Consider the following 22,361-nt stretch of genomic DNA (forward strand, 5'->3'; position numbering starts at 1 on the left):
CCTGTTTCATTTCTAACTTTCCTCCAATCTGTGACCGTCCAGAGCAGACCCTCCGTGACATGGCCGATCCGCTGTTCCCTCCAGCCTGTCACCTGTTGTTAATATACGCCGCCTAATCCACCCTGTTCAATGTCAGCAGTTCAAAAGGGTGCAGTTCGTATTTTTGTCAGCTTCAATTAGTGTGATACTCTAGAGGTTCTGCGATCTCATTTCAGCACTTGTGTGCCTTAAAAGAGACTGAAATGCATGAGGATTTCAGAATGTGACTATAGGAATGACACAATATTTTGGCTTGGTGGGGCAGTGCAGGAAGATGGCAAATCGTTTTTGGTTTTTTTTTGTGACTAACTTCAGAGTTTTTTTGAAGTAGAAAAAATTGAAAAAAAAATACAGTACTGTGTTTTTGCTGTATTAATGTGTCTCCTGCTACTTTTTATAACAAATAAAATGACAAATAGGAGTTATGAATAGCAGTGCAATAACTTATTGTAGTTTAATCACACAGAAAACATGACCCAAGCATAAGTAAATTCATACACTCATTTCAAAAGACTGCTTAAAGCCAACTTATAAGAATTGCATATCAAGAAAAGAAAACTGTTCAGACGACTTTTAAAAGACAATTGTACCGTGTACCACCAGATGGGGGGAAAAAAGTGAGACATACTGCAAAATAACACATTACACATAATTAGTGACACGTCAGAGTCTTGTATCACTTCAATCCATTTGAAAATGCACATGCACACAACAGCAAACATATTTTTAATATATCTACTTTTATACTGATTGCTTGACTTCAGTAGTATTTGAAAATGAGAAAGTATAAAAGATCACTGTGAATGTGGTGCTTTTTATGTAAAGCAAATCTTGCACTAACTGTCCTTATTTGACCGCACGACAAATAACTCAAAGGCTAGAAAGAGTGTCTGTAGTTCGTTGTGGAGGAAGCCATCGCTGGAAATGTTTCATTCTAAGAATAAAGAAGCCTAAATTTATACATAGAAAACGGAGACTATGTCTTGTGTTAACCTGAGCTACTGAATGCCAGTATGTCTACACGTACTTGCAGTGGAACAGTCCACATTGAACCAACTACAAGACAGACAGTCCTGTCTGTCCTGACACACAAGCCTCCAAACAGCTCAATGTTAATTAAAAAGCCTTCCTGGGATGGACCCTGCAGGGTGGGGGTGGGGGGGGCTGAAGCTTTGGGCTAGTGAACACAGTGGAAGTGAGCAAAGGGAGAGGCACAGTGCAATGTGTGTGTTGAGGTGGGTGATTAGGAGGGGTGAATCTTTGAAAGCAGAGCCATGACAGCTGAGGGGGAAGCATGTGTGAGGCATGTTTGTTTTGCATTTATCCCGTGAGCGCAGCTGTGTGCACTGTCCTTTTCCCAGAACACCGGAACACAGCAGACGCCCTCACGGCTCACCCTTCGTCCAACCCCTCAAATAGAGCACAGGGGGCCCAAGTCCACATTTGCAAAGGCACCGTCTCCGTTTTGAGAGTTGTGCTCTATAGTCAGGTCTATGCATATGTCTTGGATTTGGACCAGAGAGTAAAACCGGATGTAATTTGGGAGACTTCAGGGTGATCTGCTCTGCTGACAGGTTTTACCCTACACTTGCACCTGCAACCCCCACTTCTCTTACCTGCCCAGAAGGGCAGTAAATGTGGTTTAGTTTAGAGAATTAGCAATGGTTGCTCTGCCTGAAGGTATATTACTAAGATATCAAGTTTACTTTTCAAAACCAGGAAACCCTCTGTTATACTTCTAAATCAGGTCATGCAAACAAAGGAAGAACATGCATAACCTCATCTGCTATTTCTGCCACTGGAGGAGGGAGTCACCAGGGAAAAACAAGGTTTACTATTTGAAAATTTGATGGGGATATGGTCTGAGCTCAGGGAGATGAGGTTCTTCTCTTACTGGATCCCTTTGGTGCTTTACCCTGACATGTCAGTGGATTTTCTAAAATTGGTTCTGCTCAGATATCATACCAAAAGACTAATGTGGATAGACTCAAATTTAACACTTAATCACCACTTCAGACTTGAAACATTTGAACTGTACTTGCATAGTTGTGGTGTCTTAACAATTTTCAGAAATGTTCTGTCTGTAACCGTGGCTGGATTAAAATATTTGGGGTTAACATTTGCTGCAGAGCCCCTTGGTGTTTCCAAGCTCTTCTCAAAGTGAGTGCACTCAGCTTACTATATAGTCCCTTCTTAAAGTATTCACACCCTTTTTGCCCATTTTACTGCATTAAATGCTTTCAAACCCATTGCTCCCTCTAACTCCAGCAGTCCCCCTGCAGAGATGCTAGAACCTGGCTGAGAGATGAATGTCTAGTAACACCTAATCAATCAGGCCTTCATGGTTGAATGGTTAGACAGAAGCCACAGCCTGCTTAGAGTTTGCCAAACAACATTTGAAGACGTAAGTAGGAAAAACATTTTCTGGTCTGTTGAGACTAAGTTAACATCTATGGGGCAGAACTCCAGGCACTGCTCATCACCTGACTGATATCGTCCCCACACTGACGCGTGCTCATCACAGCATCATGTTACTAACTTTGCATAAAGTTCTAAATATATGTTTTCACTTTGTCATTTCAGTGGATTTTGTGTACATTGGTCGAAACAATGTAATTTTCTTCAATTTCAACTAAAATGGACAATGCAGTAAAATGTGCCAAAGGTAAAGGGAGTGTGACTGCTTTCTGTGGAAGGCAGGTTTAGTGAAGAGGCCCAGGAACCACCTACAGCTCCAATCAAATACTTGATTCAAGTCTTTTGTTTGTCATTTTGTTGCACGGTTATTTGAATAAAGACATTTTGTATTGTACCACATTAGCATAATAACTATTGATTAAGCATTTGAAAGTAGATTTTGAAACTTTATGCCCCTTTGCCATATTACATAATATTGCAGGGCCCAGTTGATGTTGCACTATAGTGGCGCAAATTCAGAAACAATTTCCAAAAAAAAACTGACTCTGGGCACTTTTTCCCAGTACCTAGTTAATATTTAGGCCTGTTAGTGCCCCACATGTAACATTAAACTTTACTTCTTCACTTAAATGACGTCAGTCAACGTGATTTAGAGGTATGTAGGATGTATTTGTGATTATGGGAAACATGTTTTTGGTAAAATAGTACTGCAGATGAAGGATGAAACCTGTGCTGAGCATGGTGCTGTATCCAACTGAAATGATGGAGTTAAACATCACTGAAGATGAGAGACATTACTCAACATTAATCTGGTGGCTTGACTCCTTTGTTCTTTTTGACAGAACTAATGTGAGGGGGGAAAAATGCAGCCAGCGCTGTCTCCAGAACATTTACTGCAACTTTGACAGCAAAACGTGTTTAAGTCCTGTAAAGGCTGTTGAACACTGTACATCTTTTAAGAGTCAACACACTGTGTAATCTCCAGCAGGCTCCATGTTTCAAAGGTGGCGGATGCTGTTTTCTTTGTTATTTCTGGTGGTCTGACTGGCTAGTAGGCACTTCTCTCTCTAAAACTCCTGAGAGTGGAAGTGCAAGGGGCACAGCCATGTCCACTTGGAGTCTGTGCTCCTGAACACAGAGCTGGCTCAGTTCAGAGACATGCTCTCCGAGGCTCTTCAGCCTCTGAGAGCAGCAGGCCTGCTGTGCCCCTCTCATACTCCCACAAATACTTCCTTATCCGACCCGCTCTTTTTCTCTCTCTCAGCCATCATCGGGCTGAGTCAGTCCGGCAGGTGGATCTCTCACCCTGACCACACTAAAACAAACATAATTTCATCTGTTTTGACTTTGTTTTATGCTCGAAGGCAGAGCCACTTGTAAGGTCTGTAGTTACTAAAATATAACCCCCAGAGGTGGTTGTTTTAATCTTTGTGTTGGATGTTAGAAGCATCGTAACGTAGCAGATTTCCTGGGCATCAAGTGTTTTCTGTAGCCTTAGCACTAGCACAACTTAAGAGGACACTCATGCTAACTAAGTTCACCTTAGAATAATATGTACATGGCTTCTAAAATCTAAATTGAATTTCAGTTTTTAGGGATACTAGCTGACCAGTCAAAACCAGCACAAAATGAATGACAGAAAAACACAACACACAAAATTTAAATATGGTAAAAATAAACCAGCACCTGAACAAAGCATTACAATGACACTAAAAGCATTGTACAAATGAATTTCCTATATTTTAGCAAATAAGTGCATGGATTTGTTTGAGATTAAACTTTTTCTAACATTTTTCTTCATCTGTCTTTAGTACTACACTGCAATTCACTTAAACAGCACAGCATCAAATTCCCCAGGCTTTACACTCGGAGACTGCGGCTGGTTTCTCCAACCAGTGGGGCTGAGACACATGGCAGTGTCACGCTGCATAACTTGCCAAATCTTGTGATTTTCTTTTAATCTTCACCCATTCGTGTATTCGGATAATTATTTGCAACATCTATGAAGGTAGTCACTGTTGCGTTTCGAGTTCTTAACTTTTTTGTGCCCCCTCATGCCATTAAGGTCCAGGATCAATAGGGTACCTCATCCAGCAAATTTCAACACATCATGTGGCCCAGGAAATGGCTGCACTGTGCTCTTTGGCCTTCATGCGCAAAGCTGCGATACTGGAAGACTTGCGGTCAGGGTCCATGTTGAGATCATATGTGTTTATGCCTGCAGCCATGCCAGGAGATCCTCCAAACAGGCTCCCCATGTGAGCCTGTCCCACATGACTTCCAGGACTTGGTACACCCAGAAAATCAGACACCCCACTGGCAGAGTGGGGGTGTGGGGTCATACAGGGAGTCACGGTGTCGCAGGGCACAACACAGCCCGGCACAGGAGACGCTGCGCTGCTGCCGCCAATCCAAGAGGGGTTCTGGATCTGAAATATTGATGGCAAACCAATGTTGTTAAAACTGACACTGGCTCGTTATTTTTATATAGTCATACACACTTTTCAGGGGTCATTATTCTTCAATAGATTCTGACAGAAATTAAAATACTGTAGTGACTGTCCAGTCAATTCTGTCATACATTTGTATTGTTTTTGTTATTAATACATATATGAGCAGAAAGTGTTTTTTTAAATCTTCCTTATTGGTGCATTCAAAAGCTATTAACTGCTGGGCGATTAATGGAAACTCCAGGAGATTTGTGTCCAGCCAAAGAATAGCTCTAGCATGTAATTTGTGAAGAAACGCCAACGCCTGGGTTTTTTATGGATTAGACCAACGAGGTGTAACATGGTAATCAGTCACCTGCTGTAGGCTGATTTTATTTTCCTTTTTTTCCTTTTAACCTTTTGGTAGAGCCAGGTTAACCATTTCTCTCTGTTTCCAATCTTTATGCTAAGGTAGCTTGAGGTCAGGCTAAAGGCTGCGGCAAACACAATAGAGATGTACTGTAGATGATCTACTATAACCCCAATTCCAAAAAAGTTGGGAAGATGTGAAAACAAAAATAAAAACCGAATGCAATGATTCAGCAACCCATATTTTATTCACAATAGGACAAATACAACATATCAGATGTTTAAACTGAGAAACTTTACCATTTCATGGAAAATATTAGCTCATTTTAAATTTGATGGCTGCAAAACATTTTTACCCCTCTTCTTTTAACAACTGTCTGTAAATGTCTGGGAAGTGAGGAGACTAGTAGCTGGAGTTTGCTAGAGGAAAGCCATGCCGTTGTGCTGGATGCAGTATGTGGTTTAGCATTGTCTTCCTGAAACATGCAAGACCTTCCCTGAAAGAGACGTTGTCTGGATGGGAGCATATGTTGCTCTATGTACTTTTCAGCATTGATGGAGGCTTTCCGGATGTGTAAGCTGCCCACACCATAGGCACTAATGCACCCCCATACCATCAGAGATGCAGACTTCTGAACTGTCTGCTAATGGTCCGGTTTGGTCCCTCTCCTCTTTAGTCCACAGGACACAACGTCCTTGGTTTCCATAACGAATTAAAAATTTTGATTCTTCCAACCACAGGGCAAAATGGAAAACTGATCTGTGGTCAGATGAATCAAAATTTTACATTCATGTCTGTTTTTAATGTAGCGCCACCGGAGGGCCCAAAGATCACATGTATCCAGTTCTGACCTTTGGCCTTGTACCTTGTGCACAGAGATTCTTCCTGATTCTCTAAATCTTTTAATGATATTATATGCCGTAGATGGTGGGAACTTTAAGTCTTTACAATTTTACATTCCATCAAATTCAAAATGTGATACTATTTTTTTTCCATGAAATGGTAAATATCTCAGTTTTAACATCTGATATGTTGAACATCTGATATGGACACCAGGAATAAAAAAAAACGGTGATTTGGCATTAGTGAAGTAAACAGTCACATTGTCAAACTAAAGTGTTCAGTCTGTACCTGTGCGTAGTTTTCAGGACGTGTCAGAAGAGGCAGCTCATAAGCTGTTGAGAAGTGTGTCCGGACCTGCTGCATCTGTCCAAAACGCTCCCTCTTCCTCCATTTTGCTCTTCGGTTCTGGAACCACACCTGCAGAGTGAAAATGTCTGAATTTAGTGCACTGGAACCAAGTCTGAGGGGGTTTCAAGCTACAGACATGTTTGTGCAGTTCTAACTGAACGAATAAACTTGTCTTTTGGTTCCCAAACTAAATGTAAACATGTCATATTTGCTTATAAATGCTAAGTATAAATAGCTGGTCACTTTTCTCATAAGCAGCACCTTCTGTGGTCATTTTTGACGTCTGTCTGACGCCTCTGTTTGCTGCCAGCATTAGTGGTTATGAGTTACAATGTGCGAAAGTAATTGAAATACACTTGTCTCTGATGGGCTTTAGACCTGCGAAGTGATTGTAGCTGCCAGACTAAACTGACAAAAACACTTTGGTGTGACTTCTCATTGACTTATCATTTGTCACGTATATGCTCTTTGCAGAATTCACTATAATTCTAAGGAGGCAAAATGGGAAATTGAAAAGTGGGATGGGATTACGCTGGGGTTTGTTTGCATTTTCCTTTTTAATTTCCTGAAGCCTAAAGCTCCAGCTTTGAGATGCTGTCTCCTCCTAAATAATAGAAACACACAGATCAGAAGATGTAATCCATCCATCCTTGATGTTTTCATCTTCCTCCTCACTGCCTTACTCAGAATCTACAGCCCCACGCAAGATCAATGGGCTTCTCTAAGAAAATAACTGTATGATTGCTATACATTAAAAGTAGATGTTAAGGTGTCTTTACTCCTCAGTATACAGTCTCTCAACCACTCCCATCTGCTCGCTCTCTGCTCTTTGCAGAGTCTGTTGGCTATTATGCAGGGAGAACATATTTTTGTGTTGCACACACTGCTTTGTGACAGTAATTGGTAAAGACCTTGACAGCTTAAGTAGCTGGTGGACTTTCAATGAGGCTTTATTTATGTTACAGCCCAAGAGAGAAAAAGCAGAGAAATGCCAAACTGGCCCCAGCAGGAGAGCTAAATGGGACTGAAAACACTTTGAAGTGAGAGACCAGCTCAGAGGATTGATAACCCACCTCTGCTGTCACTCATGTCAACTTCCATACCAAAGTAAAAAGAAATCCATGGCTGAGCCTGGCTTCAGTTTTCCAACACCCCCAAAGAACTGATAATATTGTGGAAACACCTTTGACGATTGAAGAGGAGTTTGTTCTCTTTTACCCCAATATCCTCCAACATAATAATAATTAATTTTTTTTCCGGTCAATTAAAAGTTAACTCCAGGACACAAGTAAACTGATAAAAAAAGAAATCAGATCTTGTATGTGTATTCGCTTAATGATAACAGGCAGTGTGTTTTACCCACACTTCTATAATCTTTATGTATTGGCATATGAAAGTTTTAAATACAGATCATAAGCCCACCACATGCTATTTTCATGATTCAATCTGACTAAGGCTACAACAGTTTGTTTTACTGATCAATCTGGAAATTTTTGTTTACTGAATCGACAAAAAAGGCTCTGTTTAGTATCACAGCAAATTCTTACAATTATGAAGCTGAAACTGGGAACCATTTGTCATTTTTGCTAGTGGACTAGTTTGCAGGAACCATCATCTCTGTGCTTACATCAAATCAGGCTTTCATGCAGTTTAATGTTCAGTGAACTGATTGGACCTATAAACTCGTACTGACACCTGTTTTTCCATATGTCAGAGCCATCTCAGCTCTTTGGACTAACAGAGGGGCAAATCTGAGATGTTTTTGAAACTCCCGACCCCTGACCCCTGACCACCCCATGTATCTGTAGTGCATATGACTCAGATCTGAACTTTCTCCCTTTGAAACCCAAAGACTGAAAAAGCAAACAACTCCAGAGCCTTACGTTGTTGAACTGAAAGTTGTTTTCTGAGTGGGAACCACCAGAGAGGGAGGTATAGTGGAATTACACTACCCTAGTCAATTATTAGTTTTAGTATTTGAATACAAATGCTTGTTAATTTCCCTGCAGAACCAAGCTTCCTTGCTTCTTTGTTTCGTTGTTGAATTTTTTTTAAACTCCAGATGCAGAGTCCTTTTGCGTGTGAATGGGCTGAATCGAGTACAGAGCCCCGTCCGCTGATTGAGAAGGCATCTCTTGTCTTTTATCTTTTCAACTCGAGTGTTTAAGAGGACTGCTGGGAGAGCCAGGGGCTGTAAAGCTGCATCCATCTGAAGCAGGCAGGTCTGTGATAGTGTGAGCAGCAGAGCAGAGCAGCATACCTTCAGAGACTCAGAGCTGAGTTATAACCCCGTGGCTGCACAGACTTCCTGTATTTCACTGCAGAACTTTTCTGGACACTGTTCCAGCTCGTCGTGTAAAAGACTGGTTTTAATCGAGCTCTTATCTCGTGCCATGAACACACAATATGTGGTGTCATTGCTTTAGTTTTAGCAAAACTGGAATATGTGTCAAAGTTGAGTTGAAATATGAATTACTAGCTCATTCAAACCCCATGGGAAAGGGTTTCACACCTTCCCTGGAGACCACAGCAGGGACACATTCTTGTCTGGACAGGATGTTAATGAAAGGAAAACACAGAAAATCCAGGAGCTTTGGTAGTCTATGCTGCACACATATATACACCACATACATAAAAAATTGGTCGAGATCTCTTTCTTTCTTTAAGGGACTTGTGATTGGTTTGTATGTAAATTTGAATGACAGTACACCTTAGGCTCAACTAAAGAGAAGCTGAACAGAGCTCAGGACCACAGAAATACTCCACGAAGATGGTCCCATGGAGACACTACAGAGTTGAACAAGTCCCTTCATATACAGTACTTTGGAGAATCTGCTCCTAGAACTGCACATATGAGGCCCAGGCAGCTCAAACCTCAGCCCCCTGGGCCCCCTGGCCTCTGCTAGCTCCCACTCCCCCCTCTTTCTCCCTCTGACTCCCACATTACCAGATAAATCTCTCATGCTGTTCTGTGAGTGACGTTATCTCTGCAGAGCTGCAGATGTTGAAGGATTCATGACGTTGTGTTGTTTAAAATTTGTTCTGCTGCAATAAAAAATGTATTGATTGGACAAGCATGTGGCCACACGAGGCTTTGATCAGGTATTAGATATTTTTTCCGTTTTCCGTGTTTGTGTTTTTTGTTATTTAGATGTATTGTCTATTTGCAGGGAAAATTCCCCAAAACTGTCTTTAAGTGTTGTGCATTACCTGCACTCGAGCCTCGGTCAGGTCAGTCCTTAGTGCCAGCTGCTCCCGAGCATAAACATCAGGATAGTGTGTCTTCTGGAAAACCTTCTCCAGCTCTTCAAGTTGGTAGCTTGTGAAGGTTGTGCGGTTGCGTCTCTTCTTGCCTTTGTTGCTTTCGCCGCCATCAGCCTTGTCTAGAGGACTTGCTATGTCGGTGCCCGGCGACCTCTCAGAGGTCGCCTTGACACGTTGATCCTTCACAGTCAGGTAGCTGGTGTCCATTCCAGGCGGGTCGGAGTCTGGGGCCAAATCAGAGTCTGTTAGGCCGGAGCTGTCTTTACCTGTAGACAAGGGAAGGAGATGAAGGCTGTTAAAAGAGGTTTATGTTTTGTTGTTTTATTGTTGAAATGTGAAATCAAAACGTTTGTACATTAATTACTCTTTAACTCAAATGGATATGTAAACAAAGTCATTATTGTAATGACTGATTACAATATGATGTTGAGCAAAATGATGTTGAGCAAAAAGGGGGATTATGACTTGGCTGTTAAAAGTACGACCTGCCACTTATGGTGGACAACATATAAAAGAATAACAAGATAGATGTGAATTTAATACATTTTGATCTACTGCTATTCTTCAAAACTGAGGCTGCTCTACACAGTTAAGTGATTTAAGTCATGTGTGTGGATTCTCCAGATGTGGGAGACAATAAAGTACATGAGGAAAGCCTTTAATATTCAGACTTCAAAGATCCTCAGATCGCTTTTTTTGTTGGTCCCTCATTCAAAGTATTCAAACTGACTTTTTGGATGAAGGTTTTTGTTTTTAAACACTTTTGGGAATTTTTAAATTTGTAAAACATTACACATGCCAAGACAAAAATGCACCTGGCTTTGAATCCATACATTGTAAAGCCATAACCAGCGTAAATGCAGGCACATAGTGTATACACGTGTGTGTGTGTGTGTGTGCGTGTGTGTGTGCGTGTGATGTGGTCTGATCAGATGCCCGTGATGGAAAATTTGATGTTTGCCACCAGGAATAAACATTGCTAGCATTGCCAGTACCTTCACAAATCAAATAAAAAATAAAAAAAAAAGTTTTTGCTAAGGCTCTATTCTACTATACTAATATTCAGTCACTGGCTTCTGGCAGCATATTCATAACTGATGATTTATCTGTAGGATCTGTATAATAAACCATGGGATTTGATAGGGTGGAACAGATGAATTTCTCGCTCTTTGTGAGGAAACTGTGACAGTTGTGAAATCTGTTGGCACTCCGTGCTCAGTATGTGTGTGTCGATTTGTTTGTCTATCTGCCCGGGGGCCTGGAACACTGGGCTGTTCGCAGGATCCAGTTGTAGATTATTCTGTTATGTTCTGGGGAACAGACACCCTGTCCCTAATTTGAGTCTGAAAGAAAGTTCACAGACACACACAAAAATACATGATCACATAAACACACACCACTATCTCTCTTCCACTCGGACGGCATTTTTCAGTCTTGCATGTGGCCGAGTTCTAACAGCAAAGTCACCTGGCAGGAAGACCGTCACAGTTAATTTGCTGAGGAGTAATTTCTAGTCACACAACAAAAGAAAATGATTTGTACTCTTTCTTTCTGTCACACACTTGCCCTTTTTCATAGCTGCAGCTTAACTGTAAAACATCAGGCAGCGCTCTGATCATAAATTTCCACAGCCGTGTCTCTGCCAGTGTTCTTGTCTAACAGGGCAACTCTTTTCACCCTGCTGCTGCCCTTCACTGAGCAAACTACTGTATGCACACCTTTAATCTTATATTCCGGAAAGTGCAATATTGGACGTGAAGCCTTGAGCCCCTCCCCTGCACCTTCCCACCCCCCCAAACTCCATTTGAGGCAAAGTTATTTTCAGGAACAAGGGCGTCTCTGCTCATCTGCCCACGTGACGAGTGGTCAGGTTAGAACCAGTAGGTGTGGGCCTTTGTGTGAGGTGTGTGATATTCTCAGAACTCAGTCAGCACACACACACACACCCAGTGCACAAACACACACACCCAATGACCCCCAACTCCCAGCCATGTTGGGTAATGTGCTGCAGGGTGAATATCTTGTCATACGCTGACTCTCACTCACACATATATGTGCACAAAAGTGTGTGTTTTTAGTGTGTCCTTTGTTGTCAGTGGTGCAAGACTTGTTAGACTATACTGTAAGGTAGATTTAGAAAGTGAGTTACAAAACCTAAACAGTGGTGTAAATCTTTCTTTACTGGGGACAAATACTTAGTGTGGTGTTGTGTGTTGGTTTACTTTGGAAGATTGTTGTTGAGTGCAGCAATTTACTGATTGTAGACTAACCTTATTGTACCATGCAGCTGGTTTCTCTAACTAAACAAATGGGTTACAACCGATTCTCATGTAGCTGCCCGAAGCCTGTGAAGCCCAGTGTCACATTCAAATGTTGTACTGGTATTTGTTTTTAGTTATGTATTTAGCTCTGCGTCTTTCTGTCATGCAGATTTGTTTAGTGCTATATTTGCAACCTAAATTGTGTTTGAATTTATTTTAAGTCCATTGCTGTAGGTCTATTTCTTTAAAACAAATATTTTCTTAAAAGAAACAACAAAATAAAATATCGGATTTGGTGGAATTAAAATATTTTTTTAGGCACTTGTGTAGTAATGCATCTCATTTCATAGATTTATTAAAGAACTAACTGATTAAATTTACATTTAGTCATTTAGCAGATGCTTTTATCCAGGCGACTTACAAGTGAGGTACAAGGCAAGCGAGAATCTAAGTTAAGGAGGAAACATCGAAGCAAAATCCTATCAGAAAAGTGTTCACATTTCGCGTGATGCAAGTGCGAGAAAGAGCAGTAAGGAAGTTTTTTTTTTTTATATAGATTTAAGTGCATAGGAAAATGCGGAAGACTTCTATTTTCCGCAGTTTTTTAAATAAGAAGGTGTAGATGAATCTGTTAAAGCTTCTAATGACAGCAATTCTTAATTGATTGAATTGATAGTTTTTAAATACTTGGAAGCTAATGTATGGAAAAACTTTGGTTTGGTACCAAAGAAAATGGTTTCGTTTCCAGCCTTTTTAAAGGCACATGTATCATGTGTGATCCGGGGGATTTGGCTGAGTTACATATGAAGCTTCTGTTTTACTGAATATGACTCATAATAAACCCTGCGGGTTGGAGACTTTTTAATACACACATCGTAGATTTTACAGGACCATGTTCCAGACCAGGTTCAATTCAACTCTGCGAGATCCAATGAGCAATGGGTCTGGTTGCTGAGATGTTTGCTGGAAAACGACTCAGGCTGAAGAGCAATGTTATGGTGGCAGACCACTTGCTGGGGGTCCAACACCCCATAACATTGCTTTGTTGTCCACGACTAACACATCCTGTTAGGCCTGAAGGGAGAAATGGACTTAATCCAAGCATAAATATGCTCTGTAGTTATTTCATCATATTTCCCTGGCCAGCACCCACAGTCCCCACTAGGCCAGAGCTGTCAGGCTGTTTGAAATCATGAGGCCTCTCGGTGATCAAAGGCCTTTGTTTATATCCAATGTCACTGAATTTTTTTGGCAGGGGTGGAATATTGTGACAATCTCCTGCTTGTTGTGCGTGCAGTGTGCTATGGCTGTGAGGCTCTCCGACGCTGCCCAAGGTGAACAGCAGTGAGCCCTCCTGCAGTGAATGCCATATGTATGAAGAGCATAGAAAAGTCTTATTGCAAACAAAGCCTCTCAAGAAATAATCTCTGTGAAAAGAGGCAGGAAGCGGTGACATGTGAAAACATGCTGCATCTAAACCTCGCGCTTGGTGTTCATGCTGACCTTTTCTCGCATTGCAGAAAAAAAGACTATTTTAGCTTACACCTGCACTTTCTGCATGTATTGTCAAGATCCCAACAATAATCCGACAACCTCAAAAAGCAAAATTCATTTTTCTTTTCTTTTCAGATGAATATGCCATGCAAAATGTTTTTAGTTGCAACCACGGAATGTTCTGTTTCCACTGCAGCGGATTCAACTGGCAACATCTGTTCCAGTCACTGTTCACTCTGAAGGGAGGAGAGTCTGCTGCTCTGCATGGTGGGCATACAAAAAAATTACCAGCTCAAACTGAACACTAAGTTAAACTTTATTTCATGTATATTTCTACCAAACTACAGAACAAAATAGGGCCTTGTATACTAGTCTAAATTTTCACATGCAACATGCACAGCAGTATTTATTTTTACAACATTAGGTCACTGACTTTTATATGTGAGTAAATATAGACACTGACTTCCACTATGCCTCATTTTTTTTACATTATGAGACACTTAGCATGCGGATATCCGTGGCAAAATAAACTGCTAGTGGTTCAGACAGACAGCGTGGACATCTATTAATTCACAGATGAAAACTAGGGGGCAACATCAAAGTGTAATTTCACTGGCTGTAAAGTGGCAGGGCACCGTCGCTGCCTCTTTATTGACTGGGACAACTGGGGTCGCCTCACTGTGTTAAGAGGAAACGCTATAAATTACACAACACACAGCAATTGAAAGGTAGCAAGATGGTGTTATAACGGAAAATAAGGAAATAGAGGGAAACAAACAGTGGAGTGAAAGACAAAAAGATGGCAAAGAGATGAAAAAGGGGAAAGTATACTTTATCTAACAAAATGCATAGGACAGGAGAAACAAATATGCAGCGTAAATATTCGTGTTTTGGTGATTTGTTTTACAGTAGTGGACTGGGATGAAAACACAGTAGCACAACAAGCTTGTACTACATACCTAAAATATTACATGCGGCATTACAAAGCTGCACCATTGTACAATAAGTGTGTCAGAAGGCAAAGTAGAGTGTTTTAAATATAAAAAACTAACACGTTAGATAGTAAACACTGAAATGACTGATCATGGATTATAACCTTAATTCAACTCCTGTGTGTGACCACCGCTGTAATCCCCAAGTGTAAATGCAGAAAGGTTATAAAATATCATACTACAGGTGACAGAAGGAAAAAAATGAGGCCACCTAAAATTCTCTGTTTTTAAATTACAAATTTGAATTAAATGACAGACCAGCAAATGCTTCTGACTTTGCACAACATGTATTTGCTTTGTTAAATGATCAGGCACAGAAATAAATGTAAATGTAGAAAAGGACATTCTATAATTGCCGATGCTTTTGCATTTGGACTTAAATTCGCTTTTGACTACATATTCCACTTAAACCTGCAATACTGCAAGACCTTTAGGCCACCTGGGGGCAGCGGAAAACAGTTTGGGACCAAAGCATTTCACCACCTTTAAGGTTGTTATGATTAACCTTTTAGCAGCCTGCTGCTCATTTACCCGAATCAGCAGTGAAAGAGAAATTATGGAGCCATGAATCTGGTAAATATTCTGAAATATTCACTCTCCTTTGGGCTTATTTTGATTTGGAACTTACAAGAAGAAGAATAGACAAGAAGTCCAAACTTCTTTTTAAGCTTCAGTAAAGCTGAGTAGATTTGCATTTTAATTCTCTCATTCAGCAGTACAAGTTTTAACATTGTCACAACATATTGCTATTGCTAAAATACTGAGAATAGCTGCTTTAAGTAAAGCGTCCTAATACCTTTCCACAGTCACATTTTCTGTGACCCTCTGTTCTTGAAATCCAACCTTGTCTCTTTGGAATAGACAAACAACATGACTACCAACAGCTTAAGACTTGCACTCAGGTGCATTCATCAAATATTCTGGGACAATACACACACATACACACACACACACACTGCCCACTGCCACTGTGTATTTTACATGCCACTGCTGTGAACTGGAAGCAGTTGCAGTGTGTCTCACAAACATCAGGACGTAACATTTTTTCAACATGTAGTTTTTTCTTAACTAAACGTTGTCTTTTGTGAACATGTGATAGGTGACTTTGAAATCCAATGCTGCTAACTGGGAGCAATAATTCATCTCATCACGCTGTGCAAAACTGCAGACTCCAAAAAAAAAAAGAAATAAAAAAATCCATAAAGCCTAAGACTGATAAATCACCTCTCACACATTTCCTCACACCCCCTGTCCCCCCCCGTCTCCCACTCTGTCTCTCTCTCCCTCCCACCACCTCCTTTCTGTCAGACCTTAGAGCGAAACAGAATTCCCCGTATGTTTTTGTTGTCTGATTGAAAAGCAGGACGTTTTTCTGTGCCCGCACATAAAATAAAAGAAATTGGGAAACTCAACTTGACAACAAGCAAAATCATATCTTCCTGCTGAGGATTCAAGGACTGAAATCTGAAAATTCCATTTTCAGCACGCAACAGATTTTTATCAGTGCCCTGCACCAGTCCTGTAGATTTCGGGATCCCAGCTCAGCAAATTCATATGTACATATCGGAAATGATTGCACACCCGTTCACTTAGCAACATCATCTTGTTATTATTCATTCTTATTAATTCATTATTCTGGAAAGTCTTTGAGATGATGGTTATTGAAACAGCACCTGTGACGTTCTGTGGCTGTACACAGGGACATAATATGAACACAACTTCAGTAAGTCACTTTTGAAAAGGCTGTGAAGAATATGGAAAAATGATTTGTTCTCAAATCAAATAAATTATAGAAACTAAAACCTAATCAAATTTAGTCAACTTAGTGCAACCGGTAAAAAAAAAAAAACTAAACCAAACTGCAGTCTTGATGCAGCCCCCTACAGTTGGTTCTGCAGTTTACGTGAAGCGGTGGCAGAGAGACCAAAGAAAGTTCTGGACTGCTTGAGTCCTTTTTGCCCTGCTGCTCCCACTCAGCCATGCAAACTGAGCCTAATGTAAATTGCCCTGCCAAACTTTAGGCTAAATGGTAAAACGATCCAGAGTCCTTGTCACCTCCACTCATGTCACTGACTTGCTGAAGTGTGCCTCGGTGGTACGCGCCGCACGCCTGCTCCCCATTACTCCCTGCTCGAACCAATCAGCTCGGACGGCCATTACAGGGGGCTGAATGGTTGCGTTGGATTAATGATGGTGAGGAAAGAAAAATGCTCGAAAAAAAGACAACCCAATCACACCTGGCTGTTGGCTCCACTAGAGACAAATGTCGCGAACTGCTTCTGCAGGAAATAAAATATTTACACTTGTGGGGCAGCTGAAGTGAATTGAATTCTCTCGTTGTTCCAAAAAAATAAAATAAATTATTGTTTAAACTAGAACAAACTGGAGCGTGTTACTCCACCAGTTACAGCAGCAGTGTGCAACATGTCATTACCACGCACGTCTCCAGTCACAGTAAAAGACAAGAAAAGTGATAAAAGGCACAACCCCTCCGTAATTAGAGCTACGATTCAACACCCATTTAACATCCTGTGCGTTATTGGTGTAGTTAAATGTTTACTGTGCGAAACTTGATGCCGAATGTTGCAAGAACGTCTGGCTTTGGCACCCGACAGTTTCGCATGGGTTTTCTCGGCTGTGTGCGTGCAGGGGAGCTCACCCTCCTCTCCAAACAGACGAGGGCAGGGAAGCCAAGCTAAAGGTCAGACACTGAGACCAGAGGAAGAGGGTTCAAAAGACACATAGGTGACTGCTTTATGACTATATTCTACAACTTTATGTCACATTTCAGGGAGAAACATTGTGATTTACTCCATTTCTTTGACAGTGTGTTGTTGGGCGGTAAATGTTTTACTTCCTAAATATATACACAGTAGTTAACTTTACATTATGGTTTTAAACTTTGAAGTGTTTTTCTGCACAATGACATTAACAATACACTCTACTTTTACTTTGGAACTTCAAACGCGGGGCTTTAACTACTATGGGTCAATGTAATACTTGATCTGAGTACTTCTTCTATTTATGTGTTATTTGTGCTCCTTTTTTCTGTATTAATGCAGCCTACAAACTCATCCCACACAACCCACAGTGCTCTCCTTGCGTTTCTCATTCTCATCTTTCTTTCAGTTTTAGTGAGTCATTTGCTGAAAGCTGTCCATGCTCCAAGAGCTGCCTCCATGATTTGATGTAACGACATGATTGGCAATCTGTTGAGTCAAAACAGTACGACTGTGTTTGCAGTGAGTCTAATGTATATAAATGTTTATTACACAATCTCGATGTTTTCTATCAGCCAGAAATGTCTCAGTTACAGCTGCCAGCTTCAGACAGCTCTGACACCACTCATCAAATCACCTTTGACTGAAAGGTTCAAGCCACAAATTATAACAACAAAGCAAATCTTTGACTATTTGAAAGTATTCAACGCTTGTGTAAAATGCAGGTTTGATAAAAAGAAATGAGCCAGGAAGCAAAATACTCCAGCATTTTCCAATAAAAACATCAGGAATCATTTATCGTTTTTCTCCCCAGCAAGTAAGTTCAGCATATTTTACTGCTGCTTTCAATTTATGTCCAGTCAGTGGTGGAGACGTGCGTAAAAAGATGGTTTACCTAGAAGCTCCGGGGAGATAACCAGCCACCAAAATTTTGACCTAGATTTTGAAATTCTGTGTCTGTCCAAACTTTATGCACGAATACGAATTAGATTTTAAAATTGCTTCATGGATTTTTGTGAGACGTGAAATCTGTCTCAATCCTGACGAGTTAAAGTGCTGTAGTCACGGTGAGCAGGAAAATAAACGGTTTGACATGTGAGCTGCTTTAATTACCCAACGTTTTTTCCTGCCTTCTGCAATGTGAATCTGGTCGTCATGTATTTAGGACTCCTTGACGTACAACACGAATGTTGATTTGTGATTAAAGATGACAAACTGCACCGACGTGTAGTTTCACTGGGTCTAAAAAAGAAAGACAAACACAAACTAAACAAACAAAATCGAAAGAGGTGGAGAACTGGAACTGAAGTTCCGAAAGTCTGCGCCTTCGTGCGCATTTTGCTGCATTTGCGGCAAACACGACCTCTCGTTTTCTCTCACCTGGTTGAGCACAAATTTTTAATAATAATAATAATAATAATAATAATAATAATAATAATAATAATAATAATAATAATAATAATAATATTGTTACAATTTATAGCAAATGGATAGGTGCTTTTTGGAGCTCCTTACATTTTAAAAATATATTTTGCGTAATTTGCACTCCATGTCGTAGTGATTTTATTTTTAACACTCAATAAGTGCGGCTTATATACAACATGATCATGACGATTTCGATTATTTATTTGAAGGTAAATATGTAATATGTGAAAACTTAACAGCCAGTATAAAACATATGAGCTTTTGAAAAGACCAACTTCCGCTCTGGACTGTTTGAAGCTTGTTTCTCAGCAGGCCGATTTCCAAAAACTGTCAAAACGCCCCTAAACTGCTTCCAATAAACATTTTATTGTGATGTCGATGGACAAATTGCTCCCGAAAATGGGCAAACATGAAAGTGACAGGATACCAGCCTTCCATCAAATTCATTTATTGATTATTTAGTGATTTCGATTTTTAATGTCACCCCAAAAGATGACTCTTTGAGGGTTACGTGAAATTAAAAATTTGAGTTTGACTTTTGGGGCCTGCGAACTTTCAACACTGTAAAACATCCACAACAATTACTTTTTATGTTAAATAGTCCTTATTGGATTTATTTTCAGGTGAATGATGCTTTATAATTTCAGTCTGGGCCACAATGCTTCTACGCTAATTCAGTCCGGTTATTTTCCGCCTCACTTTTGCACTGTTAAATTTAACTTTTGCAGATTTTTAAATATTTGTGCTTCGAAATATTCCACAGACTTGATGACGTGTATCACTCTGAAAACTTCTGTTTTTGTTTAATTAATTCTATTTTTGGCTCATAATTTCTGCCGCTTGTTGTTTTTAGGCTGTGGGCCAAATATGAAGGGGTACATGAAGTCTGAATTAAAATGCAGATGATCTACCGTCATGAGAATATGAAACATGAGTCTTCTTGTATGTGTGTGTGTGTGTGTGTGTGTGTGTGTGTGTGCGCGCGCGCGCGTGCGTGAGTGTTCTCCTTTATGGATAGACAATTATGCAGTTAAATTGACGGTTTCAAAAGCATTTGATTATTCGAATTTGATTACGTCAGAGCGTGTTTCATGTTATGGAAAAGGTGTTTCAGGAAAAAAGTGAGAATGAACCGGCTTCTAAATATTCCCCTGCCTAATAAGAATCAAAGTTCTATTTACACTCCCATCATTCACTCATTACAGCAGCGTCCCCGCTCAGTTAAATCTAATTGGAGCCAATAAGAGCAATGAAATGAAAATATAATCAGTTTGGCGCTCATCTCTGTGCCATATGAAAACCTGTTAATTCAATTGTCTGACTCAGCTCCAATATTAAAGATTGTAATGCAGATTATCACATTAAATGAACCTTAATTTAATGTTGAGGGCCAAAGAGACAGTTTGACAATTATTTCTCTCCATAACCGAGTTACACACATAAATCCCGGGCCGTGTCCTTTCGAGCAGGGACATCCTGTGCAGGCTGCTGCTGGAGAGAAAATTTGCTTTTTACGCGCGAAGCAGGTTTCAGACCTCAGGGGAGACATGAAAAAGAAGTCAAAAACTATTCATTTAAGATGCTAAATGAGTACGTGGACAAGCATTTCATCAGCCAGATAGTCAAGAGACAATTAACAGGGACTGCAGGTCTGACACGGCCACGCTGTTAGTCATATGTCATTATTCGTGATCAACAGTTCAAAAAAACACATGAGCTGTACCTGCGGGTTTTGTGGTGAGCCATGACTGACAGGTTCAACATGTTCCTCCCAGGTGCTAAATTATCAGACTTTAAAGCACCGTTTGCTCAGACGCACGGAGCTCTGAGAAAATGTCCAGCACTCAACACTGTTTGGATGGAGGGAGATTTGTTTCGTTCACCGCCTCGTAAACAAATATGCGCTGAGCATAGTCTCTGTGCTCAGATAATAGCTTTAAATCAAATGTGGACACAGTCATGTCTTCGGATGCCTCACCTTTTCTCAATTGAGACCTGATCCTATCACCCCCACCCCCCCACCCACTCACCATAGCACGGGATGAGCGCTCCGTTGTGTCCACTCTCCTGGTGCAGTTTGTCGTCCTCGGGAGGTGTTTTGCAGGAAGACGTCTGCATGAAGAGGTGGTATTTGCTGAAAGTGCCTTGCCCAGCTGCGGCGGCATCCAATGACTGGCACTCCTGCTGGAAGGGGCTCCGGGACTTTTCTCCGTAAGCCTGACCTTTGTTGGGCAGGAAGGCGGTGGGGCTGTATTTGGTGTCAGTGGATGGGAATGTCCTAAAGTGGCCAGTCTGGTGATCCCTGCCTTGCGCTGGAGAAGGGCTATAATATGAATCCATGGATGTCATGTCGCCGTATGAAACGCAGGTCTCGGCGTTCATGCCTAAAAAAAGAGTCAAGGGGAGAAAACGACCAAACTTCTCTCCCTCTCCCTCTCTCTCTCTCTCTCGCCCTCTCTCTCTCGCAGACACCCTTTCTTCTCCCTCTGCCTCCTAACACACACACATGCAAGGAGAGACTGCAGCGCACTCTAGACCGCAGCTGGGTTTGGTTATAAAACGATTCAGATCTTTTCCAGGAACCACTGTCGTTGACCAAACACTCTAAACTCCCCCTCGGGCTGGAAGAGAGTTACACAAACCCGTCTTTCCTCTGAGGATGGGACCCGAATCTCCTGGTTTCAAGACCTCTCCCAAGTGATTATGCCGATGACATGAACGAGTTAGGTCGCTTATTAGCTGAGATGAGAGGGAAGGTTTGCTAAACGGGGGCGGGGGGCTTAACACATGACATTAATGCAATTTGGATATGAATATAGGCTATGAGTGATGGCACTGGGGCGGAGAGGGAACGATTTTACGCTGCATTTGCAATAGTTAATCAAGGGTGAATCACCCATATTCAGCCGATTGTTGTCCTATACCCACTTGTGGCTTCTCAACAAAGATGAATTTATCGTCATTTCTAAATTTATTTACAATGATTTCTAAGTCATTTGCATCCTATTTTTTCAGTCTTCATTTTCATTTCTTCAGTCTTAAACACTTTTTGGTCGGTTACCAAAATAATTTAAACTACATTAAATATATGAATTGAGTTTAAAACATTGTTTATTCAACGATGTAATCTGTACAAATAAAAAGTGAACTGAAAAATATAATAATGTTATCACATAATTCTTAGCACGCAGGCTTATTATATTCTACCACTGAACTTAAATTAATTAGCACTTCAATAATCAATTTACACCCTAGTTTTTTCACCTTGGCCAAAAAAAAAAAACAGTTTAACTAAACTAACTGTCAATTAAAATGTAATTATTTCAAATTGTTTTAATTTTAACAATTTTTTAATTGTTCAGATTTCAGTGGCATTAAATGTTGTTTTACAGCTAAGCAACGTTTGCCTGTTATTGAGTCATTTGTAAAGTTGTTTGTAATTTTGTTTTTGACATGCCCCGTAATTTTTGATCTTTGGAGAAGCTGTTTAGAGCGTGGACATAGTTCAGACTGGAAAAGTTAGGCACTATGTAATAAAAAAAATTAAATAAGAAGTCATTGTAATAACTTTTTAAGCTATATTTTAGACCAGTCTGTGCTGGCTGTTTATATTGCAGACACTACAGTTACGTGAAATCTGCATAAATACATATTGTGGGATTACAGTCAAGGTCTTGACTGTGTGTTTTTTTTAAATAAACAATGGAATCCAGATTTTGTCATTTCCACATGAACAAAAATCCCACTTTTGTCTCACC

At 40.5% G+C, this 22,361-nt stretch overlaps 1 protein-coding gene across 1 annotated transcript; it reads right to left on the reverse strand.

Moving 5' to 3' along the window:
• Positions 1-476: 476 nt before the first annotated feature.
• Positions 477-21,274, reverse strand: alx4a (ALX homeobox 4a). Its single transcript, XM_067496367.1, has 4 exons — positions 20,634-21,274; positions 9,658-9,977; positions 6,388-6,516; positions 477-4,886 (listed from the first exon to the last, which is right to left on the reverse strand). Exons 1-4 carry the CDS (start codon positions 20,983-20,985, stop codon positions 4,566-4,568), a joined length of 1,122 nt encoding a protein of 373 aa, XP_067352468.1. The 5' UTR covers positions 20,986-21,274; the 3' UTR covers positions 477-4,565.
• Positions 21,275-22,361: the final 1,087 nt, after the last annotated feature.

Source organism: Channa argus, chromosome 2, assembly GCF_033026475.1.
Source record: "Channa argus isolate prfri chromosome 2, Channa argus male v1.0, whole genome shotgun sequence".
NCBI lineage: Eukaryota > Metazoa > Chordata > Actinopteri > Anabantiformes > Channidae > Channa > Channa argus.

Coding starts and splice junctions, on each gene's coding strand:
- alx4a (XM_067496367.1), bottom strand. CDS start 20,985: ATGAACGCCGAGACCTGCGTTTCATACGGCGACATGACATCCATGGAT. Junction 6,517..9,657: donor TGACCGAGGCTCGAGTGCAG/GTAATGCACAAC, acceptor TTCACTCTGCAG/GTGTGGTTCCAGAACCGAAG. Junction 4,887..6,387: donor GTCCTGAAAACTACGCACAG/GTACAGACTGAA, acceptor TCAATATTTCAG/ATCCAGAACCCCTCTTGGAT.